This window comes from Narcine bancroftii, chromosome 1 (genome assembly GCF_036971445.1).
Source record: "Narcine bancroftii isolate sNarBan1 chromosome 1, sNarBan1.hap1, whole genome shotgun sequence".
Classification (NCBI taxonomy): domain Eukaryota; kingdom Metazoa; phylum Chordata; class Chondrichthyes; order Torpediniformes; family Narcinidae; genus Narcine; species Narcine bancroftii.
Window position 1 is genome coordinate 214,400,983 of NC_091469.1, and position 17,750 is coordinate 214,418,732.

The 17,750-nt window shown below is 42.6% G+C and overlaps 1 protein-coding gene across 7 annotated transcripts in view; it reads left to right on the forward strand.

Annotated features, from left to right (window-relative positions):
• rasa1a (RAS p21 protein activator (GTPase activating protein) 1a) overlaps positions 1-17,750 on the forward strand; it is a 232,161-nt gene that overhangs the window by 165,796 nt on the left and 48,615 nt on the right. For all 7 annotated transcript variants that reach the window (XM_069890456.1, XM_069890428.1, XM_069890408.1 and 4 more), the window contains 2 exons: positions 4,586-4,666; positions 8,851-9,008. In XM_069890456.1, coding sequence (XP_069746557.1) covers positions 4,586-4,666; positions 8,851-9,008 — 239 coding nt within the window. The remainder of the gene's footprint in view (positions 1-4,585; positions 4,667-8,850; positions 9,009-17,750) is intronic.

Consider the following 17,750-nt stretch of genomic DNA (forward strand, 5'->3'; position numbering starts at 1 on the left):
TTCCATTCTTCTTCTCAGATATCCTCCTCTTAGGTGAAGAGTGCCCTATTCAACAGCCCTATCAGGCAGAGAATTAGCAAAGATTAAAGCATCATAATTATTCTCAAAAAATTGTGATTGAAAATTACCATAAATTTTTTTTAATACTGCAGGATATCTAAAAGAAAATTTATAACCCTTTCTCCAAAGCACCTCTTTAGCAGAATTAAACTCTTTACATCTCCTAATAATTTATTGACTCAGATCTGGATAGAAAAAAACCTTATTTCCCTGTACCATCATCGGGGATTGATATCTACGTGCATTCTGAGCTGCTACTCTGAAAATAGTTTCTCTATCTTGATATTTTAGGCAGTGAATCAAAACAGCTCCTAGTGGTTGACCTGGATACGGTTTACTCCTTAAAGGCCTATGAATCCTACCCAACTCCAAACCTTCTGGAACAAAACTCCAATCGCAATGCCTCAGGAATCCATTTTAATTTTTTATTGAATCTGAACCCTCGATTCCTTCAGGAATTCCCACTATTTTAACATTATTCTGACGACTTTGATTTTCCAAAGTCTATCTTCTTCAATAGATCTTTCTTCTGAATCTCCCATCCAACGAAAGAATATTCCACTTTCTCTATTTTCTGTTTATTACATTCCACTTGGTCCTTACAAACTTGATAGACACCTTCCATTTTCTTTAAATTATCTTGAACTGTGTCCACCAAATTTAAACATTTATTGACATCTCCTTTAACAGCAAAAATGTCCTTTTTAGAAGAAACAATCAGAAATATTATTCATTTTTTCAGTTATATTCATAAATCCATGTTCCATCTGAGTAGATATTTGCGTTGACATATTGGCCTTTTGATGTGCCATTGTTTCCAAATCAGTAAAAACAGCTTCAAAGTTAGTGTCCTCTCCTTGAGGCTTACCTTGTTTCTTTTCAACAACAATCAACGTTTCTTCCAATTCTTTTAATTCAGCCTTTGATTTAACCTTGCTTCTGGTCTGGATCCCTATAGGTCCAGACCCAATTTGTTCAGAACACTGTTGACCCTCACCGACAGCCCAGACCTTATTCAGTAACTCCCAGACCCGCATCACACTGTGCATGCCCAGCAACACAGGGGCCAGTGCATGCACATCTTCCAACATGCTGCCCCGAATCTCCGCGCCGCTGGGACCCGCAGCAGCGCCGCACGTTGGGTCCACTGTGAACTCCAGTGATTCTGCAGCGCTCCCGACATAATGAAGAAAAAAAATTGGTAGCCCGGCGCCATCTTGTGGTGGGGCTGGGGTAATACTCAGCTGGGCTGGAGTCCTTTGTTGCTTGGGTGGCTGTCCTGGACTGCTTTATATACAAGGTCACTGGGATGACCCCTGGTGACATATTGGTGTAATTACATATCACCACAAAAACTTTTCCAAGTATTTAAATTCAGGTATTTTTTAGTTCAACTGAGGGAATATGGAATTGCACTTCTTCCTCCTTCGCCATCAGGCCACGCTCCCCCCCACCCACCTCCTTGCCTCTAATTGAATCCATTACATCTGGCTTTGGCATGTCAGAAGTGTCCTGACGACCGACACAAAAGAGTCATTCAATGCCTTGGCTATTTCCTAACATTAATCCCCCCACACCCCCTTTGCATCCTCAAAGGGACCTACATTCACTTTAGCCACACTTCTTTATATAATTACAAAAGCTTTTACTATCTGTGTTCTTTATTCCTTTTTAAAATTTTCCCAGTCTTTGTTTCCCACTACTTGCGCTGACTTTGTAGGCATGAGCTTTAGGTTCAATATCTTGCTATGTTTTCTTAGTTATCCAAGGCTGACTCTCCCATCTTTGCAGGTAACTAGAATATACTTTTGCTGAGTACTGAAAAATCTCTTTGAATGTCTTCCACTGTACCATGACCATTTCACCATCTAACTTGTATTCCCAGTCTACACTACCCAACTCTATTGTAGTGTCCCCTCATCCCTTTGTCATCTCCCATATTTGGGTATAATACACTGGTTTTTAGATTGAATTATTTTACCCTCCATGTGTAGAAAAAATTCTATCATGCTTTCTGAGTTAATGCCACAAGCACACCTTTGAGATGTAGGAGGAAACCAGAATATTTTAAAAATTACAAAGTAGTGGAGAGAGGTGTAAATTCTGCACACCTGGCAACCGCGTTCTGGATCCCTGGAATTCTGAACCTACACCATCTCCTGCAATTCATCCTATTGCCAATCTCTAATAATTCTTGCATTGGGCCTCCTATTTCTCTGTCATTATCTTATGGCCCTTCATCTTTGTCTATAATCATCTCCTGCATCATTTTATTATTTACATGATGGCTTTAAAAAAAAAAAATGGCTGTGCAGCTGGGAATACTGCCAAGGCAGCACTGCCACTGGTGCAGTCCCAGAGAGATGACAAATGGCTCCTTTGCAGGGTTCTACGACCTAGTCCAACTACCGTCAACTCCATACAGGCTTTAAACAGCCTGTAGTAAAACACATAAATCTATAGACACCATGGTTCATTGCTGGGGAAACAAAGCAGGTCAAACAGTGTCTTTTATGCAGCAAAGGTAAAAATACGTAAGTGACATTTTGGGCCTGAGCCCTTCATCAAGGTATGGAAAAAAATTCAGCAGTCATCCAAACAAAAGAATAGTTGGGGGGGGGGGGGAGAGAGGTGTGGTCACAAAGGCAGGAGGTAATATGTGGAGAAGGGAGGGAGGTGACAGCAGTGAGCAAGGGGAGGTGAGAAGGCCACAGAGGGATATCTCAATCTGCGCTCAGTCTCTCCGATGTAGTGAAGGCTACAAAGGGGCCTTTTCCACATAGGAGAGACTGGGTGCAGATTGGGAGATCACTTCACTGAACACTTTCACTCCGTCCGTATCAGTGACAAAAACCTCCCAGTAGCCAAGCATTTCAGTTCTGTGTCACACTTACATGCCTATCCATGGCCTTGTATACTGTCCCACCAAGACCACACGTAAATTGGAGGAACAACACCTGATTCTCCAGCCAGATAGCATGAACATCAACTTTTCTGGTTTCTGCTAACCTTCTCTCCTCTCTCCATCCCCTTTGTCCTCCCCCTCCTCCCTTCCTTTCCCCTCCCCTCCTTCCTGCTCTATACATCTAGCCATCACTCCTCTCTTTGCTTGCTGATATCCCCTCCCTCCCCTCACCTATTACCTCCTGCCTTTGCGACCACAACTTCCCCCTACTCTTTTGATCGGATATTTTTCCATTCCTTGATGAAGGGCTCAAGCCTGAAACATTAGTTATGTATTTTTACCTTTACTATATAAAGGACACTGTTTGACCTGCTGAGTTTCCCCAGCATTGTGTTTAAGCAGCTGTTAAAGGAGCTGACTGTGCTTTATTTTAAAATTCTGTGTCTGCGGTATCTGGGTCCAAGATGGTAGCACCTGTGTTCAGCAATAGCAATGATGGGTTGCAGACACCAGGGAAACAGAAAACAGGTACAGGGTAGCAGAATATGGGAGACCACCCCACCCCCCAGTGCAAGGCTCTGCAGCTAAAGAACACATAGATGGCGACTCAAGGCAAGAAACCCTTGCGGGCTACAGGCGGCTGTGGTCAAAGGACTCACACCAGGGCGCAGACTGCTGGAGACTGGAAAGAATTGGAGCCGGAGGCTGCCGAGGGCTCTGAGGGCTTCCTGATAGTGTCAGAGGTTTCGATGTGGAGCTCAGGTTGCTGATGGTTTGAACTGAAGACTGTGTGGCTGCGGGAGTACTGGATTTGAATCCATGGACACTCAGTGACTCTGGGGGATTTCTTTTTTTGCTTCTCGTTTTCTGACTTAGAGGCGCCAGGCAATTTCTGCTGATGGCAAATCTTTTTCTGCGTTTATGGCAGACTAAAGTCAGTTTCATGTAATATTACACCTGTTTTATGACATGATAATAAAAGATCTTGATTTTTTTTGCATTTAGTTTATATTTGACTATGGGATTTCTCACCCATTTTTAGTTATCTTTTGACACAAGCTCAATCCTCTTTCAATGGTAAATATCAACACAAAGTTTGTCTATTTTGGGAGGTGGGGGGGCAGGACCAGAAATCTGTAAATTCTGCTCATTTTATTTGAAAGGGGCAAAAATTAGGAAGAAAATTTAGACTCAAATTAATATCACAATTGTTATGCCCGGTAAAAGCCCTGGATCAGAGCCAAGACTACAAAACTGGACTTTTCATTCAAACTAAATTTTGTGTTCTGTCTGGAAGTTTTTAACTGAAAAGTAAATCAATATCCTGCTTCAAGCTTATTTTCCGCTGTCCAGAGACATGCTCAGACTCAGTTTTACATGAAGCTGTTGATACACAAAGCTGCTAAACTGTTGTGCTTTATTGATTCTGTTCAGAGTGATTTCATTATGCCTTAGTTCCTCCTGGATGAGCTTTGTTACACTTTGAACAAGGATCATCAGCTACACCAACCAATAATAAACTTAAATTAACAATAAGATTAGAAATATAGCTATTTAGTTCTTGTCTTTTGAATAATGCCAGAGATAAGTAAGTTTTTTTCCCCAATATTTTTATTGTAGGACTGGATGAAATGCTTGCAGGCATTTTGCAATAACTTGAAGAAACCTCTGGTACCACCTTCCAGTAAACGTCTTCGACAGGTAAAAGGAACAAATTATTCACTTTGTTGTAAATTATGCCTCACAAAAAATAAATTTGTAACACATAGGACATTGCAAATAACTACAATTTGCTTTATAGTCTTATTAGTCTATTAGTATTAGACTATTAGTATTCTAATAGTCTTATTAGAATAGTTTGGGTGTGATTATATACTTTAAAGTGTCCCCTTTTAGATGCACAAGTAATAATAGTTTGCCTGGACAGTAGAACTACAGAGGGAAGAATCATACAGAAATTAAAATGAATAATTTCAGTAATTTAACAGTTACTTCTGGAGAAATTGATAAAATATGTCTCTTTTTAAAAAAAAAAAGAACTTAATGTCTGAAATTCCAATGCTTTTTGTCTAAAAACTTGTTTGAACTGATTGAGATTGTGTGGTCCTTATGAGTTTTTTTTAATCCTCCACCTTCAGCAACAATTACTATTTCTTGTTGATATATTGTGAGATGCTCTGATGCCAGATCTATTGATGTTATTGCCATTTCATAGATGCAAGAACTGTACCAGGATGAATTTCTCTTCCTTTCCTGCTATATCTTTTTTCTTACTGTACGTCAAGGTCACTCACAAATCAAGGAATACCAAAAGCAGAGAATAATGACTATTGAGATAAATGGGCAGAATAGAAAAGGGAGAGAGAGACTAAAATTAAATAAGGATAATTATCTATTTCAGTTTTGGTACATAACAAATGCAATAATGCATTTTTTAATCAAAATATGCAGTAGAGTTGGGAAATTATAAATGAACAGTTAGTGTAGTAGTTAGCATAATGATGTACAGTGTCATTGAGCCAGTTCAAATCCTGTGCTGTCGATAAGGAGTTGAACAATCTCCCCATGTCTGCGTGAGTTTTTCAGGTGCTCTGGTTTCCTTCCACTTCCAAAGATATGGGCTTTGTAGGTCAATTGGTGTATTTGAGCACACAGGACCCTGGTTTGGATGGGCCTGTTGTTGTCCTGTAAATTTAATTTAAAAAAAAATTGAAAAGATTAAAGTGGAATCTATTAGTTGAAATGAAAGTTTGGTACTTGGGTGATTCCTGACGAAGGACTTAGACCAGAAAAGTTTGTTGCATTTTACTTCCAACAGATGCTGCATGACCTGCTGAATTTCTCCAGCACTTTTGCATTCAACCCCAGCATAAGCAGATATTCTTGTTTAACTGATAATTTGGGAACAATGGGCAGTAGATTGGACACGGTAGTGGATAGGAGGAAACTTGGATCAATTTTATTAATTTACAAATAGATTGAGGATTTCAAATGTTATCCGTTAACACCTGCTGGAGTTTCTTAAATCATTATATATTGAGGACCAAACTAGAGAGGGCACAGCACTGGATTTTATTAGGGAAATAGATGGAGCAAGTGACCAAAGTGTTAGTGGGGAACATTATGACACTAATTGTTTAATCTTATATTTGTATGTGTGAGTTCTTAGATAACGCATGGATGAAGGAAAAGGTTCTTTACTTTAAAGTTGATGTAAACAGAACATGAGGCTGCAAGTGTCCATTACAGCTCTTGCATTCTGTTTGTCAGCTCCCTGCTGGCAGCCAAGTCTAGTCAAACAGTAATGCATTGCTAGTTGCCATGCAAACATGATCACTATCATTTCACTAGTGACAATAAGCTTTAAAGTAGTTTTGGAGAAAAATAAAACAGTTCTACAAGTTTGGGCTTTAAATGGGGCAAGGTGTATTGTGACAGAGTATATGGAGGTGTTTGAGAGATAAATTGGGAAAGATTTGTTAGAGCAGGTCGCACACAAACAATTTAAAACAGAATTTTTGGAGGAGTTTTGCAGAGTGCTCAGAGATTTCAATGTTGGACTGCTATTTTGCAAAAGGCAACAAAGTAGCAACATAAAGTGGCAGTTTGTCTGGAAAACAGTTTGCTGTTTGGAAGAGCACGTGATCTTTGCAGGCAGAGGCAGAAAAGCTTTGCTCTCAGAGTGAGAGAGAGGAGAGACAGACTTTGGTTCCAGAGGGACAAGCTAGCAAGCTTTGGAAGACTGATTGGTCAAAGAAGAGGACTGGCTTTCTGGTGTTTCCCTTGGAATAGGAGAAACAGAAAGGAACTCTGTGGTGACCTGAAAAAAAGAGGTTATCATCTGGAGAACCATGAAGGGGGCAAGTTTCGTCAGCAAGGCACTGGAGTGGCTGTCCTGGAACGAGAAAACTCTCTCCTCAAAAACCAACAAGAACCCTCCTGAGTGATAGCCATTTACCTGTTAAGCACTAAAGCTGGTGAACTTTATTAATGCTAACTTCTGTGCACAGTACAAGAATTGCCTGCAACCACTGAGATTGGACTGTGAACCAAAGAACTTTACTAAACTTAAACACACATTACACACACCTGTGCTTCGAATTAGGTGGGGTTAAGTAAGTCAATAGAGATAAGTTAAAGTTTGATACTGTTTTCATGTTCAAGGTTAATTAAAAACAACTTTTGTTTAAGAAACCCTTTGTATTGGTACATATCTATTGCTGCTGGGTTTTGGGACAAGGCTGGTCAGAAAAAAGGTGGTATATGTCAGATTTACACAATCCGGTGAATCTCTCATTGAGTATAAGAGGTGAAAAAGTATGCTTAATAGGGAAATCAGTTGGCAAACAGATTGACATGAAATGGATCTGGCAGGCAGGAGAGAAGCATATCTCAAGAGATTATTTAAGATTATTAAAAGGGTGAGTAAGAAGAGAATTGGTCCCAATAAAACTCAAGAGCCATCTTGGTGTGGAGCCACTGTAGGCGGGTGATATTGTAAATGAAAATCGTGAAAGGCAAGAAATTTAAATAAATGAGTTACAATTTCCTGGACCATGTACAAAGTACCAGGCAGGTAATGTTACCGACCATGCAGCGCATTAATTTGGATAGCTACCCAAGTCCTGATGTAGTGCATCCTTAGACATTGTGGAAAGCTGTGGAAGAAAATGTGGAGATCCTTGCTGAGATATTTACGTCAACTTTGGCCTTGAGCGAAATGCTGGAAGACTGGAGAGAGACTAATGTGCCATTATTTAAAAAGGACATCTAGGATGAGCCAGGACTGCAGGGCTTTGAGCCTGATGTCGGTAAATGGAACATTGCTGGAGAGGGTTCGGATAGACAACAATTACCAGCATTTGGATAGGCAGGTACTGATGATAGGTGGTTTTATGTATGGAAGATCATGTCTCATAAATCTCAGTGTTTCCTGAAGAGGTGATGAAGGGAATTGATAGGGTAAATGCAGTGGACTTTGCAACACCTTTGGCAAAGTTCAGCATGTCAAGTTAATGGGAAAAGTTAGACCATGTTGGCATGCAAGGTGACTGACCAATTGGATTCAACACTGGATTGACAGACTGAGACAGGATGGTAGTGGAGTATTGTTACTCAGATTGAAGGCCTGTATTGTGCCACAGAAATCAATGTTGGATCCAATATTCTTTGTCATCTATGTTGGATTAATTTGGATGGTGATGTAGTTAGCATAATCAGTACATTTTCAGAAATTAGCAATGTAGTGAATAGTATGAAAGGATATTTAAGCTTACCACATGATCTAGTTCAGTGGGAAGGTGAGCTGAGGAGTGGCAAATGGAATTTAACTGGCAAGTGTGACGCATTGGAGAATGTTGTCAGAGAGACCTGGGAATGGTTCCCTGAAAGTAGCAACTCTGGTGAATAGGATGATGAAAAAGGCATTTAGTATGCTTGTGATAATTTTTCAAGTTTGTTTGTCATATCATGTGACTTAGTTTATATTTTCATATTTCATTTCTTTATAATATTCAACCCATTAAATCTGTTTTGGATCTCATCAATCCTGTCTTTGTACATTCCCTGTGCTCTCTTAAATCCATCATATCTCTTCCAACCCTCTGAATACCAACCGTCCGAATGGGTAATTCACAATTGCCATCATCAACCTGCACATCCACGTGGGAGGAAAACTGGACCACTGGAGGAAAATCTGTGTGGAGTCCTCACAGATAGGATCGAATCTGGAAAGCTGATCTGTGGTACAGCAACATTACATGGAGCATTACTGTGCCACTCATAATTATTTATTAAATAGAATCGATTGCATATATTTAAATTTTGCTTGTGTTGTAATTTAAAAATCACCTTTAATTTAATAGATGCATTATTTTTCCCTAAAGGTCAATAGTCTGGTTTTGTATGTGGAAGAAGCTCATAAACTACCAGTGAAATATTTTACACACCCTTACTGTAACATCTACTTAAACACTATTCAAGTAGCAAAAACTCATGCCAGGGAAGGCCAGAATCCTGTTTGGACTGAAGAATTCATTTTTGAGTGAGTCTGTTTCTTCAAAGTAAAATAAGTAAAAAATGTTCTTTGAATATTTACAGAGGTTTTGCAGTGATTCAATAACTTCTATATTTAACATTTGAAGGCATTTTGGAAAATGAGTGCAAAGACGATTGAAAAATGTGACATTTTATGGATTTTTGTTTGTACCCCTAAACTTCTGGCCTCCATCACTTCTCGTGAAATCAAGTTCTGGGATCATCTATTTTGATCTGAAATACATGGAATTTGAAACAATCTTTCTATATAAAGATGGCACCAAGATACGGTAACTCAAGTGTATGATGCTCCAATTCAGTCCAAATTGTATACTCAAAACTTGAAGTGAGACAACTACTTAATAAGGAGTAAATTTCAAACTTGACCATATATTGCCTACTTTGTGTAAAGCAGCGAATAAGGTTGAAAATGCATATATGCACGTCATTGTAAATTTTTTCCACTGTATAAACTTTCAAGTCAATCAGCTTGTGCTTCTCATTTTATATGATCATGCCTCTCTTTTGAATAGGAAGAAACATTTTATATTAAAGTGGCAAGTAAGTCTGTAACAGAGCAAAGAACTTCCTTTAAAAGGGGACCATTTTCAGATATAAAGGCATATATTTCTACAGAGAGAACATGTTAAGGAGGCAGGATTTACATGATAAAAAAACACAAGATGCAATGAATAATTCATAAGAACTAGCATGAATCTAATAAAGTGAGCAAGGAAGTAAAATGCAAACTTGTGAACTAGTCAACTGGATATAGAATTGGCAAGTGGTGTGGAGTGTTGATTTCAGATTGCAAGCCTTTGACCAGCAGTGTACTGCAGGGATTGTTACTGTTATTTCACAACTATATTTGTGACCTGGATGTCAATATAGTTAGCATGGTTAAGTAACTTTGCAGTTAGTGTAGCGCTTTGCGCAGCACTGTTACAGTGTCAGTGATCAGGACTTGGGTTCGAATCCCATGCTGTCTGTAAGGAGTTTGTACATTTTCCCTGTGTCTGCGTGGGTTTTCCCAGAGGCTCCAGTGTCCTCCCACTGTTCAAAACGTACCATGGGTTGAAGGTTAATTGGGTGTAATTTGGTGGCACAGGTTCATGGGCCGAAATGGCCTGTTATGGTGCTGTATGTATAATTTTTTTTAAAATTTTGATGCCAAGCTTGTGGTATATTAGAGTGGATAGTTGAAGGTTAACTGAGACAAAGTTGGGATCTTAATCAACTGATTTATCGATCATATAATTGAGTTCTCAGCCTCGTTTCCCAGTAGGAAGTAAGATGTTGTTCCTTTTTCCTGTAGGGCCTCTATATATTGATTTGGAATGCTTTTCTGGATACACTCAATAAATTCTGACACATCTACTCCCACAATATATGGCAGTCCAGTTAATATTGAGAATGTTACGATTACCTTACTATTCCTACAGCTGTCTGATCCTCTTACAATTTTTTCCTCCAGTGCCTGCTGATTATAGGGCATGGGGCCTGTCAGACCTTCCACACTCTTTATCCTGTCTTTGCCAGACCTGAGTACTAGACATATTCATTTCTATATTTGCCTCAACTTCTTCATCTGCCACACTACTACTTTGGATCCCATCCCACTGCCAGACAGTTCATGGTAGACCTTTCTGAATAGCACTAGCAACTTGCCCCAGCAGAATATCGGTGTGTCTCCAGTTGAAATGTAACCAATCCCTTTTCTGCAAGTCCCACCTTCTCTGGAAGAATGCCCAATGGTCCAAGAATATAAAACCTTTCTTTGCCTCCCCCATCCCCCATAGACCCCACACTTGAGACACACATTGACCTGTGCTTTCTTTCTATTTCTTGCCTCACTCCTCATTCATGGCAGAGGGAGTAATCCTGAGATTACCATCCTTAAGGGTCTGTTTTTTTTAACTTTATAACTTCCTGAATTCTCTGTCAGACTTTCTCTCCCTTACTGCATCATCCCCTATAATCTATATCTTGCTTAATGAAGGTAAATGTTTACAGGTCTTTCTTTACTATATCTGTGTTGATATCTTTAGGAATTGTTGAACTTGCACATGAAAATCCCTCTATTCTCAAATACTCAATGGACCTGTACCATTTGTTGTGGATGCATTACTTCTATCAGTCCTAAATGTGTTAACAGCTACTCTTTATTGTCATGAAGTAAAACAGAAATGTCACATTACACAAAATTGCCTTTAGTCTGCCACAAGGCAGATAAAGATTTACCATTAGCATTGCCTGGTGCCCCTTACAGAGAGAGCAAGAAGCAAGAGAGGGTCCCCTCAAATGCATGGAATGTCCATGTCCTACAGCCTCTGCAACCTCACAAGACTCCAATTTAATTCAAGTCATTGGCACCTCGAACCCAGATCCAAACGTCTGACACAATGAGAAAGCCTTCAGGAGCCCTTCTTGCCCTCAGCATCTTCTCAAATCCACATTTCTCTGAACTTTAACCTGCCCAATTTACTATCAGACCAATGTAAAGGCCATGAGCAATACTTCTAATTTCAAGTCATCTGCAAACTTGTTAATCAGTTACATTCATATCTACATTGCTAATGAATATTACAAATAACAAGGTCCCATACTTGCCCTATGGTATACCACTGGCCAGATGTCCAATCACAATAATAATTCTCCAACATCAACCTTTACCTCCTGCTTGTGCTTTTTTCCTTTTTTATAAATGTATGGGTCACTCATTTCCTTTACAATCATCCCAATGCTTGAGGAAGTTTGGAATACCATGACTTGAACCGCGTTTCCGATCGCGGTAGATTCAACCTTTACAGTGCCAGCAATTGTGACTGGGATTCAAGTCCCGCGCTGTCTGTAAGGAGTTTGTACTAACGGCTGCAGATTCAAATGTGTTGGGCTATGGGAGTTGCCAGTCCACGGAACACCAGATAAGAGAGGTTATCCCTCATGACTTGGCCTTCACAGCCATCTGCAGCAACTAATTCCACAAATTCATCATATTCTGGGTAAAGATTTTCCTCCTCAAGTCTGTTCTAAAGGGGAGATTTTGTATTCACACTATAGGAAACATCCTTTCCACATCCAGTCTATCCAGGCCTTTCTTTATTTGATAGGTTTCAATGAGATTCCCCCCCCTCATTATTCTAAACTCCAGTGAGTACAATCCCAAAGCCTTCAAGCACTCCTCATGTGACAACTTTTTCACTCTCAGGGTTATCCTTGTCAACCTCTTCTGGACCGTCTCCAATCCAAACACATCCTTCCTTGCATATGGAGCCCAAAACTGCTCACAATATTTCCAAATGTGGTCTGACCAATGTCTTATAAATCTTCAATATTACATCCTGTTTTTTGTATTCTATCCCTCTTGAAGTTAATGCTAACATTCCACTTGCCTTCCTTACCACTGACTCTATATGCAACTTGACCTTTATGAACTTGTCGCCTATTTAGAAAACTATTTGACTTTATTCCTTCCACCAAAGTAAATGATCAAATATTTGTCTACATTGTATCCCATTTGCCATTTCCATGTCCAATCTCCTAACCTGTCCAAGTCTTGTATTCTCTGTAGTTCCTCACATTACCTCACTTAATCGAGATCTTTGCTACAAATTGGCTACAAAGCTATCTAATCCATTATCCAAATTATTTGCATACAACATGAGAAATAGCACCCCAGCACAGAGCCATGTGGAACACCACTAATCACTGGCAGCTAACCTGAAAAGGCCCCTTTTATCCCCACTTATTGCCTCCTGTCGGTCAGCCAATCTTTTATCCATGTGAGTATCTTTCCGATAATACCATGGGCTCTCATGTTGCTTAGCATCTTCATGTACAGCTCCTCGTCAAATGGATTTAAAATATCTAGATGAACCACATCCACTGACTCTCCTTAATCTGTCTGTCCTCTTGTTTCCTCAAAGAATTCCACAAGGTTGTTAGGCTCCATTTCCCCTTCATGAAACTCTGCTGACTTCTCCCTATTTTACCATGTGCCTCCATGTACACTGAAACCTCATCGTTAATAATAGATTCTAACATACGTTGGCTTCGTTTCCATGATTACTTCCACAACAACAATTCTCCATCCCCTACTACAACAGATCCTTTCTCCTGCTTTAAAACATCCTCCTCCTGGACACTTTGTACCGGTCTTCCACCTGTTCTGGACCTTTATATTTCCAACTGTCGCCGAGATATCAACTGTATTGACTTCACTACTCCCCTCACTCATTCCAATCTCACCCCCTCGGATCACCTGGCCCTTCACTCTCTGTCCACCAATCCAAACCACACCATTGAACCTGTAGACAAGGGTGGCGCTGTTGTGGTCTGGCACACTGACCTCTATGTGGCCGAAGCTAGACGACAACTCAGATACCGCCCTTTTCTTGCCTCTCCAACAGGACCCCTCAAAAACTCATCACACGCCATCTCTAAACTCATCACTTCTGGTTACTTCCCTGGCACAGCCTCCAACCTTATTGTTTCCCAACCCCATACTGGCCGTTTCTACTTCCTCCCCCAGATCCACAAACCCAATTATCCCGGCAGACTCATCGTGTCTGTGTGCTCCTGCCCCACAAATTGGTCTCCGCTTACCTTGGCTCTGTTTTGCCCCCTCTGGTCCAGGCCGTCCCCACCTATATCCAGGACGCTTCAAACACGCTCTATCACTTCAGCAACCCAGTTCCTGAACTCTATTGCCTTGTATTTACCATGGATATCCAATCCCTATACACCTCCATTCCCCATAGTGAAGGCCTAAAAGCCCTTTGTTTATTTCTGGACAATAGAACCAACCAGCCTCCTCCACCATCACCCTCCTCTGGCTGGCAGAACTTGTCCTTACTATCAATAATTTCTCCTTTGACTTATAGCACTTTCTCCAGTTTAAACGGATAGCCATGGGTCTCATCTATGCCTGCCTTTTTGTTGGCTACGAGGAGCAATCCATGCTACAAACTTACACAGGCAAGGCCCCTCAACTCTTCCCTCACTGCATTGATGATTACTTTGGTGCTGGCTCATGCACCCATTTTGAGCTCGTTGATTTCATCCACTTTGCTGCCAACTTCCATGCTGAGCTCAAATTCACTTGGTCCATCTCTAGCATCAATCTCTCTGTCTCCATCTCAGGAGACAAACTCTTGACAGACATCTTCTTTAAGCCCACCAACTCCCATAGCTTCCTCAACTGCACCTCTTCCTATCCTGTCCCCATAAGGATTTCATTCCTCTGTCTCCGTCGCATCTGCACCCAGGATGAGGTCGACCATGCCAGATCATCAGAGATGTTCTCATTCTTCAAACAATGTAGCTTTCCCTCTACCACCATCAACTTGGCACTAATCTGCATATCCTCCATTACCTGCACATCTACCCTAGCTCCATCTACACCCGTGCGCATCAAGGACAAGATTCCCACCAGCCTCCGCGTTCAACACTTCTTCCTCCGCCATTTCCACCACCTACTATGCGATCCCACCACTAGACACATATTCCCCTTTCCACCTTCTTCAGGGACTGTTCCCTCCATGATTCTCTTGTCCACCCTTCCCTCCCTAGCATTCGTTCCCTTGGGATCTACCCTTGTGACTGTAGAAGATGCTCCACTTGTGCTCACACCTCCTCCCTCTGCACCATTTGGGGCCCTAAACAATCCTTCCAAGTGAAGCAACATTTCACTTGTGAACCTTCAGGGGTCATCTACTGCATCCAGTATTCTCGCTGTGGTCTCCTCTACATCGGAGAGACTTGTCGCAGACTGGGAAATCACTTTGTTGAGCCCCTCGGCTGTCTGCCGCAATAGTGTGGATCTCCCAGTGGCCATCCATTTTATTTCTCCATCCTATTCCCTTGCCAACATATCTGTCTATGGTCTCATGTACTGCCAGACTGAGACCACATGTAAATTAGAGGAACAACACCTCATCTTCTGACTGGGAACTCTCCAACTGGATGGCATTAATATTGACTTCTCTGGCTTTCAATAAACCATCCCCCACCCCACCCCCTGCTTCCCCCACCACCTCACCATTCCCTGTCTCCTTTCACACAGACACACCTAGTCCCTTATCACATCCAATTAACACCTTGTGTTGGTCTGGATGCCTCCCCCATTGTTTGAATTCTGAGACTTTGATATATCCTGCTTCTGCCTTTTCTGATGTTTCCATGAAGAAGGGTTGAGGCCCGAAATGTCAGCAACATATCTTTGTCCCTTGTAGATACGGAAAAGACCGGCTGAGTTCCTCCAGCATTTCGGCGTTTTTACTACAATGACAGCATTCCGCAGCCTATCGTGTTTCACTGTAACATCTTACCAACCACTCGAAATTCCTTTTCTTGGGATCCAGCATCAACTTGTTTTCCTAAACAACCTGCAGAGTGAAATCCCCCATGACTATTGTAATATTTCCCTTTTTCCTGCCTTTTCTATCTCCCACTGTAATTTGCATGCCATATCCTAGTTACTGTTTGGAGGCCTTTACACAACTCCCATCAGGGTCTTTTGACCCTTAGTTTCTTAATTCTACCCATAAGGATTCCATATCTTGAGATCCAATGTCTCCTCTTTCGAAAGATTTGATTCCATTTTTTACCAGCAGAAGCACCACCACCACCCCACCTCCCCAACCCTGCTTACCTGCCTGACCTTCTGATGTTCTGTGTAGTCTTGGGTGTTTAGTTTCCAGCTGTGGTCTTCTTTCAGCCATGACTCAGTGATGGTCATGATATATCTGACACCTTCCAGATGTACTACAAGATAATCAACCTTATTTCTTATACTGCAGACTTTTAAATACAAGACCTTCAGTGCTGTATTCATTAACCCTTTCAATTTTTCTTCTAAAGTACCGTGGGTTAAATTCTTAATATTGCTCTTGCAAATTTCCCCTAATGATTGCCTAGCCTTCCTCACAATATCACTAGACAGTATATTTACTTGTGCATCATCTGCCCTATCCAGGGTGGGAACCTCATCCAGCTCAAGCCTTAGGGGCTGTTGAGGGAGCTGGAGCAGGGCGGAATCTTGGACTGAGCGGTTGGTACTGAAAAGAGATTGGAAGTGTTCTGACCATCGGTTGAGGATGGAGATCTTGTCGCTGAGGAGGACTTTGCCGTCTGAGCTGCGCAGCGGGCTTTGGACTTGGGGTGAGGGGCCGTACACAGCCTTTAGAGCCTCGTAGAAACCCCTGAAGTCGCCAATGTCCGCGCTGAGCTGTGTTCGTTTGGCGAGGCTAGTCCACCACTCATTTTGGATCTCCCGGAGTTTGCGCTGAAGATGGCTGCATGCGCGACGGAAGGCTTGTTTCTTCTCTGGACAGGACGGCTTTGTAAGGTGAGCCTGGTGGGCAGCTCGCTTCTTTGCCAGCAGCTCCTGGATTTCCTGGCTGTTTTCGTCAAACCAGTCCTTGTTTTTCCTGGAGGAGAAGCCCAGTACCTCTTCAGTGGATTGCAGTATGGTAGTCTTCAACTGATCCCAGAGGGTTTCAGGGGACGGGTCCGTGAGGCGGGTTGCAACATCGAGCTTTGCTTTGAGGTTTGCCTGGAAGTTTCCTCTCGCTTCGTCTGACTGCAGTTTTCCAACATTGAACCTCTTTCTGGGGGCTTTATTGTTCCTGGGCTTTGGCTTGAAGTGAAGGTTGAGCTTGCAGCGAACCAGCCGGTGGTCAGTGTGGCATTCCGCGCTAGGCATGACCCTGGTGTGGAGCACATCTTGTTTGTCACTTTCTCGCACCAGGATGTAGTCCAGGAGGTGCCAGTGTTTGGATCGGGGATGCATCCAGGTGGTCTTAAGGCTGTCCCTCTGCTGAAAAAGGGTGTTTGTAATGACAAGCCGCTGTTCTGCGCAGAGCTCCAACAGGAGGCGCCCATTGTCGTTGCACTTGCCGACGCCATGCTTGCCCAGGATTCCTGGCCAGGTTTCTGAGTCTTTGCCGACACGAGTGTTGAAGTCGCCCAGGATGACAACCTTGTCGGCTGTAGGGGTACGTTGGATGAGGTTGCGCAGGTCGGTGTAGAACTTGTTCTTTTCTGCTGGTTCCGCCTGGAGGGTTGGAGCATAGACACTGATGAGGGTGATGTGACGCTTGTTTTGAAGTGGGAGTCGCATGGACATGATTCGGTCCGAGAGGCCTGTCGGAAGGTTTTCGAGTTTGGAGGCAATGAAGCTCTTGACCATGAAGCCTACACCAGATAGGCGTCGTTCATCCGAAGGCTTGCCAGACCAGTAGAGTGTGTAGCCCGCGCCGCGTTCTTGGAGGCTGCCTACATCTGCCAGGCGGACTTCACTGAGAGCGGCTATGTCGATGTCAAGTCTGAGGAGTTCATGTGCAATGAGGGCAGACCGACGTTCAGGTCGATGGCTGTCAGTCTTGTCTAGCATGGTTCTGATGTTCCAGCATGCTAGCTTGAGTTTGTGAGCATCTTTTGAGGGGGAGGACGTGGAGGGGGAGGACGTGGAGGGGGAGGACGTGGAGGGGGAGGACGTGGAGGGGGAGGACGTGGAGGGGGAGGACGTGGAGGGGGAGGACGTGGAGGGGGAGGACGTGGAGGGGGAGGACGTGGAGGGGGAGGATGTGGAGGGGGAGGACGTTGAGGGGGAGGACGTGGACCTGTCCTCGGGCCTGCGCAAAGGAGCTTTTAGGTGGAGTGCAGTGCGCGCAGTACTGGCCCCACCCTTTACACCCATGGTTCGTGTGCCGTGGCCAAGCAAGCTGGGACGTGGCAGCGAGGTCCT